The following is a 17703-nucleotide window of genomic DNA, read 5'->3' as shown; positions in this document are numbered from 1 at the left end:
CAAAATGAAGAGGTAACTCAAAGCAGTAAAAGATGTGGTAAGTCACTGAATTTGTATGCTGATACTAACACCATTATTTATACAAGGTGCAAATGTCCTCTAGTATGATAGGTCATACAATACTGTTTAATGTCTGGAGCAAGGGATCATCAGTATGAGTTCTTGAAGCATGGGAGGGGTGTGTGAAAGCCCAACTTCTGTAACCAATGACAACTGCACATCAGGCCTAAGACTTCCTTTGGTCCAGTCCCCTAGCTCAGTGGTCAGTCAACCGAGCCAAATATCAACAGTACAATGATTAAAATTTCTTTCGAGAGCGAAGTTTTTTAAAGTTAAACCTCTTCTAATGCCACTTCTTCAAAATAGACTTGCCCAGGCCATGGTATTTTGTGGAAGAGGGGCCCAAGAGCCGCGTGGCTCATGAGCCAGTTTGCGGACCACAGCCATAGCTGAATTAGAGGAATCCTGGTTGTAAATGGAAGCAAAGATCCAGTACTACACACATTTATCAGGTTAACTCCAATGTCCCCTTTAAGGGGAAGGCTGGGCAGAAGGCCAGCAATAATGCAATTTATAGCTCATTAATTCCATAGCTCTGTGCATTAGACACTTTAGATTAAAAAAAAAAATTCAGGAAGCTGACTTTTTTTTTAACTTAAAGTATCTGCAGGGCAGTCAGTTCCATTGCTGGTTAGGGTTGCAGGCTCTGATACATTATTCACTGATATTTCTAGAACTTTCCCTCTAAAATCAAAACATTTTTAAAAAGTCATCTGCATGTCTCTACTTAGCCTTAATTTCATTGTACTCAGGATATCCACCAGCTCTAAGTCTATTATATATGTTAGGAATGTCAGTGAAGAGGCCTGTAAAACAGTTAAGAACAAGCTTCTCTGACTCAAATAGGACACAAACATTGGTTCTATCCACTACCACCTCTGAGTTTGTTGCTATGTATTCAAGACTTATGATCTCAGCACTACCTTTGATGATAGGAATTGGTTACATGTTGGTTATTTCCAAACTTTTTTTTAAGTTGGTGGATGCTAATTTAAAAGTCACACACAACTGTATCAAGTATCACAATGTTTATTGATAGATACAAGTATATAAAATCAGGGCATGAACATGACTTGATAAATTAAGTAGACTTAATTTCAACACTATAATAAGAGGGACCAATTCAAATTCTCACCATTTGTTTCACACCCACAAAAACCACTTCAAGGGCATTAACGATCTCTCAAAACTGATCAGTTTTGTGCAAGTAAACCATGTTTCTTTTTTAAAAGACTTGTGCACTTGCCCAGGCTCAAGGATATTAAAATCTAGCACATAAAGCCCATTACTAGAGGTAGAAATACAGGCAATATACTATTACGGCAACAACCATCAATTACAGTTAAGAATTTTTCTGTAACAACCAAATGGATAATCAAATATTGCAACAACTCAAGTATTACTGAGCAAAGTGCATTTCTACAGTATTCAGTGTTGCTATTCAGTTTTCTAACTTGAAACAGCCTATGATAACTGGCAGCAAAGAAGATCCTTGCAATAGACTGCCTTCTGCTTGCGAACTTATGATGTAAGTATTGCATGCTGCTAATATACTATCTAAACATTAAAGATACTCCTAAAATATTTGATGGTAGACTATGATTAAGACATTACACTACAAAAAAACCTTATGCAGAAGAAAATCCTAACTGACGTGCTTCTGCTTTAAATATTGTGAAAACATTACAGCGGAATGAATTTTCGCAGTGGTTAGGTCAAATGCAGTTACATCATAGCAACAGTATGTTTTGTACAATTTAAGGCTTTGGCTGGTTCTTTTAGTCAGCTTCTTCCTCTGATTCTTCTTCTTCAGCAGTTTCTAGCCAGGTTAGCCACTGATTCACCTGTAAATTAATTTGTAATGTAAAAAAATAGGTAGTACTGACAGAAAAACCCAAAACCGAAGCTTTGAAGACCAATTTAGTCCCCACCCGAAGGACACAAGTTTTGTTTACCTTTTATAATTGTCTCTAGGACATAGAGCAAACGTACTATTTATATTAGCTTTAAAGGTATTTTAACTACTCATTATTTAGATTTTGGATCTCATATAAACCAGCAGTTGCCAACCAGTGGTCAGTGGATCACTGGTGTCCACGAGGTTTGAAAAGTTAGTCATCACTGATACAAACTATTTATGGTAAATTAGCTCAGGTGTCATTTTTTGACACCGCTCCAGTTATATTTCAGGATCATTTTAGGAGACAGATGCTCTTTCCAAATCTAAATATGTTAAAGCTATACTGTGAAGGGGAAGCGGGAGCAGAGTCCTAGCCCTGGCTGGTGTATTGCAATTGGTGTGTCTTCCTGTACATCCAAAGGTTGGGGGTCTGCTTCCAGGCCAGGACACGTTCCTGGGCTGTGAGTTCGATGCTGAGCCAGCTTGTGTGTGTGAGGCAATTGATGTTGCTTTCTCCCTTACTCCCCTTTAAACAATGTCAGATTCTTGAATAGATTTCTAGCACCCCAAAATTGCTGGACCAGTCTCTCCAAGGGAAGAGCTAAGTGTAAATGCTGTAAGAATGATTGATCCTGCTGAAACCAGTTTGGCTCAGTGGTAGAGCATCGGTCTGCGGACTGAAAGGTCCAAGGTTTGATTCCGGTCAAGGGCATGTACTTTGGTTGCAGGCATATCCCCGGTAGGGGGTGTGCAAGAGGCAGCTCGTCAATGTCTCTCTCTCATGGACGTTTCTAGCTCTCTCTCTCTCTCTCCCTTCCTCTCTGTAAAAAAAAAAATCAATAAAATATATTAAAAAGAAAAAAAAAAAAAGAAATGATTGATCCTCATAAAACTAGTTTGTGAACCTTAGGAGTACAGATAAGATACTGTAGACCAGTGTTTCTCAGGTCTAACAATCAATCATCTGGATCGTGTACCACAGACCTACCGGTATTAACTCAATCTCTGTGATCTGGCCTGGAACCTGCTGTCATTTTGAATCTCCTAGAGCTAGAATTTCACTCAGTAAGACTGAAAATCAAACTATGAGAAGAAGCAATCTCCTTTTTAATGACATAAAAAAAAAAAGCTTAAACCCAACTTGCAATCTCACCCAATCTTTTTAAATGGCTTCACTTAAATAAAATTAGCCAGTTCTAACCTAACATCTTACACAAAGGACTGAAGCCTTTTACTTCATAGTTCTACCTCATTTTGGGGGAACTACCTACTCTTATCTACTCTACCCACATCATGATAGCGTAGAATACCTTTAACACACTGACTATTTTGATTTTAAAGGCTTGTCATTAAAGTAAAACCAAGTAAACTGGAAAAAGCAGACCAAATTTCTCCAGCAAGACATTTACCTGGAACAAAGCCTTGCCTTTCCCTGGAAACTCTTGGGTTATATCTTCTTTCCAAGCCAAGAAAGCTTCTTCTTCAATAATTTCCATGTCATAGAAGTGAACAAAAAAGCGGAGTAACATGCCTAAAAGACAAAATGTAATCTCATTATTTAATGTCTTTTTAAAATATATTTTATTGATTTTTTACGGAAAGGAAGAGGAGAGTTAGAAACATTAATGAGAAACATCCATCAGCTGCCTCCTGCACACCCACTACTGGAGATGAGCCAGCAACCAACAGTCCACAGGTAGATGCTTTATCCACTGAACCAAACTGGTTAGGGCTTAATGTGCTGTTGAAAAGTCGTCCCCCCACCTGCCCCTTTTCTGAGGCTGGTCCTCTCACCTTTTGGGAAGTTGCTGTTGTAGCAGTGCACCTGAAGAGCATAGAGGGCACTGACTTGTAGATCAACATGATCGTGAAGGAATTTCTGCATCACTGGCTTGAAAGAAAGAAGCAGTTGTTTTTCCTGCTCTAACTGTTCTTTGGAAGGAGCAGAGGAAGAATCTGTTTCATCACTGGGTGGGTTTACTTCACTAGAAATATACTGTAAGAAGCTACAGAGAAAGAGATCTTATTAGAACCCCAAAACAAAATTTCTAGCTAAAAACAGACAATTCTTAATCCCTTACCCCACAGATTTTTTGTAGGTGGCCAACATTTTCTTACCTAGTCATTAAGATGTTCACAAATCCTTTATCTACATGAAGTTTGGGAGAGATGTTATCTTTAATCCACTTATATATGGTTTGAGGGGATGGATCCAACTTTATTTGCTTCAATAGTTCCTTCTCCAATTTGAGAAGTGGGAATAAGAAACTCAGTCCCTTTCCTTCCAAAATCTCCAACATTCGATCCTTATTTTGATCAATTTCTGAAAGAAAAAGCCACTTTTGTATCAGGCAACAACTTCCCAAATATACAAGGTTCATAAAAAAGAATAAAAAGCTAACCCAGCAAAGAAAACTCTTGACATTTGAAGCAAATTAGTTAAAAATTACTTTTTAATAACAAAGTGAAATCTACTTGTGGAAGGTAATGCTTATTATCTGTACAGGACAAGCACACCATCTGACTTATACAAGTCCATTCAAGGTACTAAGGAATCTAGTCATAGCATTAAAAAACAAACAAAAAAAACCCAAAAACCCTCCCCAGCATTCTTACCTGGGAGCATTTTCTGCATATTGACCTTGCTTTGTTGAAAAAGTTCTGTTAACCACTCTCGATCTTGTAATTTAGCTAGTTGCTGAAGACAAAGTAAGAAGAGAGGAAAATGGGTGCCACTTTCCAGTGGTTGAGCTAGTTCTGAAATGCTCACCAGCTCTGAAATGATGGCACGAGCTGCAAACTGTGCTAAATATGATTTCACCAAGGGGATGTCAACCTCCAGTTTGGGGCACTGGTCCAATACGTTCAGGAAAGCCTTAAAAAGAGTATGTAGCAATCAGTTTATCCGTTCTTAAATTTGAATGGAAAGAGTTCTCACAGAAACAGGAAAGTGTTCTACCTGCATGAAGTTGTCACTTGTGGCTATGCCTTCCTGTTTGAGTAAACTGATCAAAGAACTTGCTTTTTCTTTATCTTCATCACTTCTGTCCAGTGACAGGATGATTACTTTGCTTAACATCTCAGGAAGAAAGTGTTTAGGAGCCCTCATTTCTCTTACACCATTGACAGCTTCATTTGAATTTCCACTATTCAGATATTCAGTCACAACAGTTTCCTGAAAAGAATACAATCCAAATGTCTTCAGTGCTTTTTCTGAAAAACTCAAATATACTTCATGACCAAGACTATGAGAATATTTGAAACTTACAGTTAGTTTAAGTAGTTCTTCCTTTGAGGGTGGAGGCTTTTTACTGGTCTTGGCAGGCTTTTCCTGAATAAGTGGTGGATTAGTTTTGAGACCAAGCTGAGGTGTCTGAAAAACATAATAGGTATGACTGCTTAATAAAAATTTTAAAATAAACGTGAATTTAGAGGGTGTATACACTAAGATCTTTAGACATTTTCAGTATCAAGTAGAAATTGCTATACCTGTCCCAGAGGTGGTGTCTGAGTGCGTGGTGGTTGTGCACTAGGAGGGATCATAGTTATTTGGGGCTGAAGCTTTGGCACTTGATTTTTATTCATTAGGAACGACTGAGCAGGCCTCAGGCTAATCTAGAATGGAAAACAAATCAAAACAGATATCCAAGTTAACAACATGCAGTTGGTAAGATACCAAATGCAACATTCCAAAAATCCTAGGGCAGGAATTTAAGTTTCAACAATAACTAAAAATGTACTCTTCCTTTATAGGTTCAATTTCTGTCAAGAACACTGAAGATCTTATCAATAGGAGAATCAGATACTGTTAATTCTTACACATATCAGAATTCTCCTAGGACTAGCATCACTAAAATAAATTTAATTAGGGTTTAGAAAATATCTTGCTTTATGTTTAGTTAAGCCATTCTAGTTAGAGTAAACTAATCAAAGAACTTGTTTTGATTGAAATCACAATCAAAATCTTGACAACCATTTTCCTTGTTCTCACTAAACACTTTAAGAAGCTTGCCCTCATATCTCATAATCTTCGCTCACAGGACGCTGGACAAAGAAAGAAAAAGTAGTACAGAAAAAGGAAGAAAGAAGATGAAGAAGTCCAGCATTTAAGTCCTCAACGCGTCTTTTTATAATCATTGGGCAATTTCTGAATTGACAAACTGTGGTATATCAAGTAACATAGGCAAATGTACCTCATCTGCATTAAGCTGTCCTTTCTTAGAAAACCGAGGTGGCATATCCTTCGACTGTCCTTGCAGCTGGGATAAGAGTCCCTGACTCTGGTTATGGTAGAGCTGGCTTAGCCCCTATTTCAGAAAGGGAGAAAGAAAGTCTAGATAAAAAGGGGTCCACAAATTATGGTAATAAAGTACCAAAGGGATGAGCCAAGCCATAAGGAAAGCTTAACTGAATTTGCCCAGAGAAAGTAAAAGATGAAACAGGGAAGAATAAAAATCTAACCCTAACAAGAAATAAAGAGATGTGATTTTACTAATACTTTACTAATCTTAAGGGTAAGTACTTCACCCAGTTTAAAACAACTGCCACAGATGTAGATTTGGTTTAGAAAAAACACATATGACCCTAAAGCATTTGCATTTGTTTTAAAAAGCAAAAAATCACGTTACAGGGTTTAATACTTGTTGCTTAAACATTCTTAAGTTTTTCTTACCTGGCTTTTCATAAACTTGCCTCCCATCTCTCCAAACTGCGATTGTGTGGGAGGCATGATGTGTCCCCCATGGCCATTGAAGAGCTGATTTGGGCGATGGCGCCCCATGGTGGGTGAAAATCTATCCTGGATAACTCCTGGACCAGTACCAATTCCACTACCTTGAAATACATACAGGGGACAACGTTTTACAATTCTACTACTATGTTATACTGATTTTTAAATTTAACCAAACCACCATTTTGTTCAAAATCACCTGGCATTTGTCCAAACATATCAGCAAGTCCTCCAAGTGGGTCCCTATCCATTTTCATCCTGGGTGGCATGAACGGTCCCTCCAGAAAGAAGTCACTTCTCATCCCTTGAGCCATAGGAGCTGGAATAAACACTCCTAGATCCTTTAGAAATAAAGTGAACAAAATACTTGTTTTGGACACTTAAAATTCTTATTTTTGTGAAAAACAGAAAAATTACGGACTATCAGGGTGCTATTTATAATTCTGAGCTCCATTAGTAAGATGAGATAGTCTCAAACAGTCTTAAAGTTTTAAGAAGGTCCTTTGGTTATATTCTTAAAGCTCTGATAACAGAAAAATCTTACCTTTACTGCATCTTGACGGATTTGATTGATCGTCTTTGGTCCATTGTCAAGAAAAGCCTTGCGAGGAACCCAACGGTGTTCTCGCAACTCTACAGTATCCTTTAATTTAGAAAATTTAAATAAATTTCATTTTAATATTCTAAGCAGAAAAAGTGAGCTCATTGACATAATTAAAGGAACCAGTTTTACCTGCAGCAGGAAACGAATCCTCGCTGGCAATTCCTTACTTAACATCAAGGAGCACATTCGGGCAAAGTACTGATCCATTAAGGACTAATAAAATAAAAAAATTGTTAAAAGTGTTATGGCAAATGTATATTATTTAAGGCTTTTAAAGACTTCTAGATTTTAATCAAGGTTAATGATTAAACATGGCAACCCCCCTATATCCGTGGTCGGCAAAATGCAGCTCTCGAGCTATATGTGGCTCTTCCACAAAATACCACGGCCTGGTTGAGTTTACTTTGAAGAAGTAGTGGTTAGAAGAAGTTTAAGAAATTTGGCCCTCAAAAGACATTTCAATCATATTGTTATTTGGTTCTGTTGACTAATGAGTTTGCCGACCACTACCCCATATCATAAAGACATCGGATTTTAATAAAATTAAGACAAACTACCCATATTATTTGTTAGTGACACACATACCTTGGCTCGTTCATGGTCTAATCTAGGTCCCACTGTCCTCATTATCTGACAGAGGCACTCCAAATCCTCTCCCATATCTTTGAGTTGGACTCTCTTCTTCTTTTCCAAAAGCTATGAAAAGAAATGACCCAGTTTGACAAAAATCTTGTTTATATAGTATTTCCCCTTATGTTTGCATTGACTCAGAGTTCCTAATGTATTTAACAGTACTTCCTATTTGAACTGTGAAGGAATCCCCCAAATTAAGCAATTTAACATAGGTAACCAGTTTTACCCCTACCCTACTGGACACTTCCATATTCAGAATATGCAAGTTTTGCTGTTCATCAAAATAGTCTAAAATTCTCAGATGGCAGAAACAATTATAATTGCCTCATTTCACCCAAATAACTTTATTTAAACCCAATTCTTAATCATACTTACTGTTTTGATGCACTTATGAAGGATAGATTCATGAATAAGATCAAGCTTTCCAAGTTCTCCAATGAATTTGATGTTCCCCAACATCTTGATCTTAGCAATGGCTCTCTGTTCCTCCTCCTCGGGGAGGAGGGGATTTTCACGCTTATCGTAGACTGAAAAATGAAAAAGTCAACGTTCAGAATCAAGTTGAAAATGTACAGTACACTAAATATCAACAATAAATCCTCACCATCAACATTTCTGGTTCGATTTTCAAATTCATCTTGTAATTTGGAAATTAGGAGGCGTCTGAATGTCTATTAAAAACAAGACATTTGGAAAGTTTTATTAATGAGATCTTTCAAATCAACTTTAAAATAGGCAAAGTAAGCACTACCACTTACTGTGCTTTGCTTCTGTCCTGGTTGACCCTCTGCTGCTGGGCCATCAAAGTTTGGTGCATCCTCTGCCAATCGCAGACATAGCTGAGCATACAGTGAGCTATACTTTGGCTCTTCTAAGGCTTTGTCCACAATCTACAGGAAATGTCATTTAAAAAATACTAAATATAACATCGTAACCCCCCTTCCTTTATAACCTAATTCTTTGCATGCACTCAATCTTTTCAAATTTCTTACAGACAAATCCTCCATACCCCATTTGTAATTTTAGAACCCCCCCCATTTTTGTAAGGTTTACAGAATAAAAACTAAATTAAACTGCAAGTAAAGTGCTTAGCATAGTTAACATTTGTTAACTGTTATAGTATATTAAAGCCCAGTTAACAGATCTCATTCTAGTCTCTACCCCCCTCCCCCAGGTGTTGAAAATATGCTGAACACCAAAACTGTAAACAGACACTGGAATGTCTATCACTATTATGCAATTCACCCAAGATCAAAATTGTTATTTTCCACAGAATGAAAAACAAACAAACCCAAATAGTCTGTTTACGATAAGCCCATTTACTTTCCAAGCAACAATAGTATGAAAAACTACAAAACCTGATGCCATTAAGTTAGTGGGTTTAAAAAAAAAAAAACATCATTATTCAAAAACACATTTATCTAGCTCATACCTCAGAGTTTTAAGAAATAATACAGTATGAAAACACCAATGCTGGTTTAAGTATTTTTCTTTCCCTTTCAGTAACTTACCAGCAGTATGACCCCTTTTAGGATGAGTTTAGACTCTACACCCACATTGAGGAGCTCAAGGCATAGCTTGTCAAACTTCTCAGGAGTAAGCTTATTGAGTATGCTGGAAGGAAAAGGAATCACACGTTAAGTGTCAGCTAACACACAAAGAATTATTAACTCGAAAAACAGTTTTTAAATTATGTTCACTTTTTCTTCATCATTTCCCTTTAATATCAAGACCTTTTTTTGTACCCATCTAACCAAAGAGACATTTAATAAACCTGTCACTGTAATTTAGATGATAATATCTGTACCTGATGAGGGTCCCCAGCTGTCTGACAAATCTCACTCATCCTCAAAAACCAGAAGAGCCTCCCTATTATCAAGGCCAGCGCAGGAGCTAACGCTCACCTGTTCTGTGCACTTCACTGGGTTGTACACCAGAAATGGGCAATATCAGCACAACAGGCTGAAAGCAACTCTAAGCCCCCGAATACTGATCTTTAAGATAAACCATCCAACCGGCATTTGTTAAAACAGACCAAGTGGACCTATAAACTCACCCTCTTACTTTCCTGAAGATTGCATCATGTCGTTCTTTTTCATTTGCGGAGTTGTTTGCTGCGGAGTTGTCATCTCGTCTAGTGCTTCGTGCAGGAATCCATTTCTGAGCGTTTTGCCCTGGGGTTTTCCCCAGGAACTCGCTAGTAAAAAATATTTATAATTAAAATTAAGACAATTTAAAATGTAGCACCAGTCACATTTATTGACTGTCATACCGATCAGAAATCCTAAATAAAACAAATTTAAATTTCAGTTCAGGGTTTCTCAACTTCTCTTACAAGTAAAAATCTCAATCAATGGTTGTCTAACAAGTATGCATAGGAATCACCTTTCGGGTTTTGGTTAGAACAAAAACAAGGCCCACTGTTCCTGCAGTGGTGGGCCCAGGCAGTGCCCATGATTTACATTTCTAATAGACTCCCTGGTGCTGCCCCACATTGGGAACCAACATTTTCTAAGTCTCGTGAGCATGTGGCTTGTATAACCTAAATTTAGGTTATTTTGCAGAAATCATGTCCAATCAGGTTGGTATTCCCAATGTCTAGTGCCCTAATTATTTTGTTATGCGTGACAAAAGTTACTAATACAATGTTATTTGTAAAACTCGTTGTTTTTGCATGTTTACCTGTTGCCAGCAGTCTTGGGATAGTGCTGAGGTGCACCCCTACTTCCTCCTCCGCCCGAAGAAGCACTAATTAAAAGAAAAACATTAAAAAAAAAAATCTAGACCCCAATTATGTTTCATATAGAGGGTAAAGATCTCTTTTAATTATTCCGTATTTTAGAAATTACACCACAGATGAAGACCGAACTTGGGCCAAATGGAAAGCCAAACAATAGATTACGTTTATTTTCACATGGCAGTTAATAAAAGATAATGAACATTTAAGGACTTCAAAGAAAAATGAACGAGACACATTATAAACTAAATGTACAGCACATTTATTCAGAATTACTTAGTGTGGTGATTCTTTTGGTTTTGGATTGGTCTTTAACAACTGCCCAAAACAAATCCGCACATACATACCTGAAACGAGAAGCACCCCCTTCTGCAATCGCACTCTCCACTTTGGCGGCTTGACAATGAAGAATCTTCAAAAGAATAATATTAATGGATGGGGTGGGGAGGGATGGGGATGGGAGAAATGAAAAACCTAGAATGAGAAAGAGTACAAAATCAGCCTCGGCTCACATACAAACCTGTAACCCTCCTTCAACGGTAATTTATTTCGGACCACGGCCCCGCAGTTGACCGAACTTTCCCTGCACTGCAGACCTCAGGAGGCACACAAAGGGGCAGTAAATTTTAGTTCTGTTTAGCCAATTGGAAATTCCTTTGTGTTCAAGGGTGCAAAGTACCTTCCTATACATATAAAAAAAATCTCAACTGGTGAATCTGGAAAAAAAAAAAAAAAAAAAAAAGCCAATCTCCCTCCTTAAAAACCGAGCACCGAGATCAGTAGAAAAGCTAACCCTCCACCCGGGCGCATTACGTGGGGAAGGTCCTGATAGTCGATGTCCCAACTGACGAGTCAAAGCCGGGAGCAGGGACAGCGGACTGTGCGGCGGTTCCTGTCCGTCGGCACATGAACTCCTCCGCGGAGGCCCCGGGGAGACGCCCGGGGTGCGCAGCGGCGGCACCACCAGGCGGGAGGCCAGGACCGCAACATGGCAGCGGAGCCTCCGCCCGCCCCTTCCCTTCCTGGGAACAAAGAGCGCCGAGTCCGCCCGGCCGGCGGGAGGGAGGCGGGGAGCGTTTCCGCCCGGCGCCCCGCGAAGCCGCCGGCGGCGCCCGGCTCTTTGTTCTCCGCGGGAAGGCGGCCTCCTCCCCACCCGCCGCCCCGAAGGGCCCCACAGCCCACCAACCCCCAGGGGACCGACACGGGCCTCTCCGTTCCCTCCCCAACCGACAAAGAAAGAGACCCTCCTTTTCTCCTCTCCCCGGGCTCAGGGGGGCCGCTGGGACCCCCCACCCCACCCCCAAGAGCCCCTGGCTCCGGGCCGCCCCGGGGGGACTCACACACCTCCCCGCCGGGAGGCCGGTCTGCGGGACTCCTGCTGGTCCCGCGCCAACGGCTGGGCCCCCCGCGGCCTGCGTCCTCCCCGCCGCGGCGCGTGCGGCCCCGCCACGCTCTCCCCTCCGAACGCACCCGCGCGGCGGCCCGCCCGGACCCCAGCCCCGCAGCCGCCTGGACGGCGCGGGCCGCAGGGGTTGCCGTCTTCCACTCGGTCGACAGCGCGAAGGGAGAACAAAGGAGAAGAATTTCCAGGGCCCCGAAGCGCGGAGGTCGCGCTACGAAGGGCCGCCCCGCCCGAAGCCCGCGGCCGCCATTTTGTGCCGCCCGAGAAGAAGCGGACTGGGCGCGGCGGCCATTTTAGAGCGCTCCTCGCGGCGGCGGCGGCGCGGCACTCACCTTCACCCAGAACTCAGCAGCCGCGACTGCAGCTGCCGCCTCAGGATCAGGCCGTCGGGGACGGGGAAGGGGAGGGGAAGGGAACGGAAAACAAAAAAGGGGAAGGGAAGGGGGAGGAAGGAATCGGGGACCGGCTGGAAGCGCTCAGCTCAGAGGAGTCGCCGCTACGGCCACCACCCGGGACTCGCCGCCGCCTCCATAGAGCTCCGACTCACCGCTGGCGCCGAGGCGTGTCCGGAGCCGCACTTATCACTCTGGGGCGGCGAACCCGTCGGGGCCGCCCCGAATGGCTCCGGCGCTACCCAATCAGCGGCCGGGCTGCCGCCCGCCGCCAATCCGCGCAGGACGCGGGCGGAGCCGCCGGCAAGCTCGGTTGCGGCGCAGCCCGCCGCAGTGCGCAAAGCCGTATTCGCGAAGGCTGCGGCCCGCCGGCGGCGTAGGGAGCGGGCACTGCCGGCGTGCGTCAAGTCGGCGCGTCCTCGGCGTCGGCGTGGCCGGCTCCTCTTCCTCGCGTCTTTGTTCCCGGCCGCACGCCGTGGAGTGCCGCCGCCCCCCTTCCCTTTCACCTTGTCTCCCCGGAGCGGGGAGAGGAAGCTCGCCCGTCTGCCCTACCCGACTCCTGTGCGGAGCCTGATTTTCTCGGAGCCTCCTTGGAGCCGGGGTGGCCCCTCGCAGCCGGCTTCCCGGACGGGGCTGCAGGATGAAGCCTGGCGCCCGGGGCGCAGCGTCTGGACTCACTAGTCTGCGGGGCTCGGCTCCGGCTGCCTTGGGGGAGATGAGGGGAGGAAAAGCGGGTAGTGGGGTACAGGAGCAGGACGGTGCACCCCAGAGCGTAAAGCAAGCTTCATTCCGCCCCTAGTTACTGCACCCCCCGTAGAGGGAACGGGGAGAGGTTATTGTCCCGGTTAACACCGCACACCCAAACAGCTTTTCCCGGAGGAATGCCCGGCCAGCGGCCCGGGAGCAGCAAAGCCCAGAATGTGCAGGCCGGTTTGGAGGAAATGTCTGCGGAACGCAGGCGCCGAGGAGTTTAACTGCTAGCGCCTGGATTTTTGTTTTTGTTTTTTCGTGTTTTGTTTGTTTTTAAAGCATGTTGAAGATTGTCAGCTGTGCATTTCCATTTTATGTAAGGCCCACCGTAACAAATAGGATTAGGCTTTTCAAAGCCGACAGGGTGAACTATTTATGGGTTCTCAGGTAACATTTTACAGGAGAGATACAGTAAAATGAAGTGTTACATCGTTTGCGACATTTTAGCTATCCAAAAAACGGAGTCCTATTTCCATATACTAAACAACCAACAGAAATTTCCCCATCTCCATTTTGGATGTACAGTTCTTGATACAATGTGTAATCAGAAGAATGTTTGTGTGTGTTTTAAGACGCATGGCTTTTTTAAAATGTTCAATAAAAGGATTTTCAAAGACCCAAACGTGTGTGTGTGTGTGTGTGTGTGTGTGTGTGTGTGTGTGTGTTTTAGGACGCATGGCTTTTTTAAAAAGTGTTCAAAAAAGTGCAGGATTTTCAAAGACCCAAACTTGTATTTGACGTCAAAACAGCTCTTGGGGTTGAAAGAACCTAGTCCTCAATCCAGTTTCATAGAGTTGCACTTTTTCCTAGGACATTTAAACCTGATCATGGGACTCCTACCTAGGCTGTGGTGTAATTCTGAAGGTTTGAAACACAATCCCAGCCTCTTTGCCATATATTAGACTGATCATTCCCCCTCATTATATTACCACAATTATTGCTATTAAGTCAACGTCACTTGAATTTATCTTTAACAACTGGAAAAGATTCTCACTCTTGGAGTTACATGTAAAAAAGCTTTTTTGGGGGGAAAGGCATAAATTGTTTCAAATACAAAAGGTTTCACTTTATAACAAGTTATAAAGGACCCTTCTAGCTTCAAAATAACAATATTTCTTTATAATTTTTGTAGGGTTTTATATATACTTCCATATATGTAATCTTTTATTTTTGCATAGTTCCTTTACATTATTAATGACTAATAATACATTAATCTGATAGTGTTCAAACACTATTCTAGTCCAGACTTCAAAGAGATATTTAGGGGCCTGAAATTCCAATGGATTTTTAAGTTTAGCTGGTAGCAATGGCCGCATCAAGGTGTGTTTTCCTTATTTCACTATAGTTAAATCTCACTTGGCTCATTTATGTTACCAAGCCCTAAAAACTATTAAAAGGATGGCCTTTTAATAATTGAAACAATTTTGATATATTTTCATCACATCATGGATGTATGAAAATTCAAGTCATTGTCTGGAATGTAGATTTTAGTTTCTAGAAAATAGAATTTTAAATACACCCACTTCAATCTGCTAGATTTAACACTTCTATTTTATGTCGTTTTCTCTTAAGATTGAAAACCTCTTAGAGTTCTGACTTGTCAACTGTCATATTTTTGTATTTTTTTTAACTAATTATGTTAAATGCTGGCTAATATATATAGCTCCTGTAGCATCTGCTATCCTCTCTGAACTTAAGGATTCCCTAATCATACATCTCCAATCCAGATCTTGCACTAACTTCAATTCTCAATTTCCAATAGCCTATTCTTGATCAGAGATGTAAACTTGCAGCCATATTACTTTAGGCCACACCGTAATTTTAAACATTTGAATTAGTTGACATTCAAATTTTAGGAAATTTTACATACAAATTCAGATTTCCATCTTTCATGAACAATCCTAAAATATCAATAAGGGGCTTGAAATTCCAATGGATATTCTAGTATAGCTGAGTAGCAACGACCTTATCTAGATGTTTTTCCTTATTCCACTATAGTTAAAGCTCACTTGGCTCACTCATTTATGTTGCAGTCTGACTTCTATGGCCATTTTGCTCTTGTGAATTATTCAAATTCAAAAGATTCAGTATGTAACTGATCACCTTCCTATTATAATGAAAAGAAGTTAAACTAGTTAGTTAAATATCTTCTCTACCACTTACTATGTAACTTTGAGCAAGTTATATAATTGCTCTCTTAGTTCCTGGGTCTGTAAAATAGGAATAACAGTGTTTATAGAGTTATTATAAGCATTAAATGAGATAATGTATGTGATGCACATAGCACAGTCCCTACATAGTAATTACATGTCAATTATCAATAATATTGATTACCTATTTCACAACTACTTTAGTTTTGCTAAGGATCCCACTACTCTTCTGTACTAGAAACTTGACTCTACATTTTCTGTTTCATTTGATCAGGTTTAATATTCATTAAGTTACTGAGTCCTGATATTTCCTTGTAAATAAACTTCTTCCTACATTCATCTATCGCACAACATTATTGCACACATATTAATCTAGGCCTTAGTATAAAATTTTCTCCTGGATTATTGAAAAATTCCAGTTAAGTCTCCTATAATCTTTTCCCTCTACTCTGGGTTTTCATATTAGTCTTCCTTAAAACACTTCCCTACCCCGAACATATCATTGCCATGTTTAAGATCTTAGTTAGCTTCACTATTTTCTATTTTCAAGATGGGGTTTATCTCAATCTTGGCTGCACAGTAAAATCACCTAGGGATCTTTTTTTTTTTTTTTTTTTTAATATATTTTATTGAATTTTTTACAGAGAGGAAGAGAGAGGGATAGTGAGTTAGAAACATCAATGAGAGAGAAACATCGATCAGCTGCCTCTTGCACACCTCCCACCGGGGATGTGCCCACAATCAAGGTACATGCCCTTGACCAGAATTGAACCCGGGACTCTTCAGTCCGCAGGCCGACACTCTATCCACTGAGCCAAACTTGTCTTGGCACACCTCGGGATCTTTTAAAATTCTCAGTGCTCAGGCTACAACCAAGACCAAGTAAATTTGAATTTCTGAGAGTGGGATCCAGACACCAATAGCTTTTAAAGCTCTTGTGATTCCAATGTGCAGTCAAGGTTTCAGAACCACTATAGCAGGTCAGAATTTTATAGAAAATGGTAACATTTACAGCTGTGGGAAAAACAAAAAACAAAAACAAAACAAAACAAAAAAACCCTAGGAAAAGGAAACTGGGTTCTAGAAAAGGAACTTTCCCCTAATAGGTTAACAGGCATTCGAACCCCGGGATCCTAGTTCATATGCTTTTGTCTGTCTCTCAAGCCCTTCATATCCTGGCCCTACCTTACCTCTTCTGTTGGTCGTATTTTTCACCACTCCCAGACACTCAGGCTTCTCTCAGAGAGCCAGTTAGGCTGGTATTGCTGCCTCAAAGAATTCACTCCCACTAATGTGCTATTGCTTGTAATTTTGAGGCCATCTCATTTATCCCCTCTACCTACTTATTCCTGAAACACAGACATGAATATATAAATGCCCTGCTCAAAAATGTCAGCAGATGTTCCCTAACAGAATAATACCAGAACTCCTTAGTTTGGCCCTTTGTAATCAGGTTTGACTACTTCCCTATTCCTAGCTACATCCCACCTCCAGTCCTACTTATCCATAACCTAGCTCTGTGGTACTCAAAATTTGCTCTGTTATAATAGCAGTGCTTTATATGACTAAAATTTAGTGATCTTTGTCAGAAATTTGGCAGAAAAAAATAAGGGTAATGAATTAATATACGAATGATTAGGCAAGGAGCTTGAGCTTAATCTCCGTTTTCAAGGAGCTCACAAAAGATACATCCACCAATTACATACAAAGGCAGAAAAGGGTGCAATTAATGTTAAACTGAACAACCAAGAAAAAATGCTATGCTTCATAAGGGGGAAAAATGGATGAAGCTGTGCCCTTTAGTGCCAGAGTGATGATTTAAAACTGACTATAAGGGTGGAGATAGTTCTTAAGCTGATCAGATTCTGATGAATTTTAGTTTAAAGCTGATAGTATTAATTGACCAAAATGTTAAACACCTTTAGGAACAGTAACCTTTTGGCTTGTGTTAAATGGAATGAAAGAAACGTGGAGATAGGGTTATCCATTAGAAAGCTATATACTGTATTATTTTTATTTATCTATATAAAAGCCTAAGCGATTGTTACAACCAAATGACCAGTTGCTATGACATGCACTGACCACTAGGGGGCAGACACTCAATGCAGGATCTACTCCCTAGCAGTCACTGCACTCCCACAACCAACCTCCGCAGCCGGCCAACGTCATGTGGTTCTTCCCCTTGTCCCTCCCCACAGCTAGCTGGTTGGCTGGCCCCAATCAGCCCTGATTGCCTGCCAGGCCTACAGACCTCACCTGTGCACAAATTTGTGCACCAGGCCTCTAGAGTACTATATTATTTTTAAAGACCTAATAAGGTCCTTGAGATTGGGAACTTTTCTGCAT

At 41.1% G+C, this 17703-nt stretch overlaps 1 protein-coding gene and 1 non-coding gene across 2 annotated transcripts; both read right to left on the bottom strand.

Moving 5' to 3' along the window:
- Positions 1 to 1073: 1073 nt before the first annotated feature.
- On the bottom strand, positions 1074 to 14102 carry EIF4G2 (eukaryotic translation initiation factor 4 gamma 2). Its single transcript, XM_036427747.2, has 24 exons — positions 14048 to 14102; positions 13010 to 13162; positions 12008 to 12397; positions 11011 to 11137; positions 10609 to 10674; positions 9983 to 10123; positions 9438 to 9540; positions 8685 to 8816; positions 8531 to 8597; positions 8302 to 8453; positions 7879 to 7989; positions 7423 to 7506; positions 7234 to 7332; positions 6889 to 7030; positions 6633 to 6793; positions 6154 to 6267; positions 5450 to 5575; positions 5229 to 5333; positions 4920 to 5135; positions 4577 to 4835; positions 4079 to 4283; positions 3755 to 3966; positions 3370 to 3491; positions 1074 to 1904 (listed from the first exon to the last, which is right to left on the bottom strand). The coding sequence occupies exons 1-24, from the start codon at positions 14100 to 14102 to the stop codon at positions 1839 to 1841; spliced, it is 3408 nt and encodes a 1135-aa protein (XP_036283640.2). The 3' UTR covers positions 1074 to 1838.
- On the bottom strand, positions 5969 to 6104 carry LOC118713860. The gene has a single exon (XR_004986419.1). It is a non-coding gene; the product is annotated as a small nucleolar RNA SNORD97 (small nucleolar RNA).
- Positions 14103 to 17703: the final 3601 nt, after the last annotated feature.

Source organism: Pipistrellus kuhlii, unplaced genomic scaffold (genome assembly GCF_014108245.1).
Source record: "Pipistrellus kuhlii isolate mPipKuh1 unplaced genomic scaffold, mPipKuh1.p scaffold_m20_p_9, whole genome shotgun sequence".
Classification (NCBI taxonomy): domain Eukaryota; kingdom Metazoa; phylum Chordata; class Mammalia; order Chiroptera; family Vespertilionidae; genus Pipistrellus; species Pipistrellus kuhlii.
This window is presented reverse-complemented; position numbering and strand designations above follow the sequence as displayed.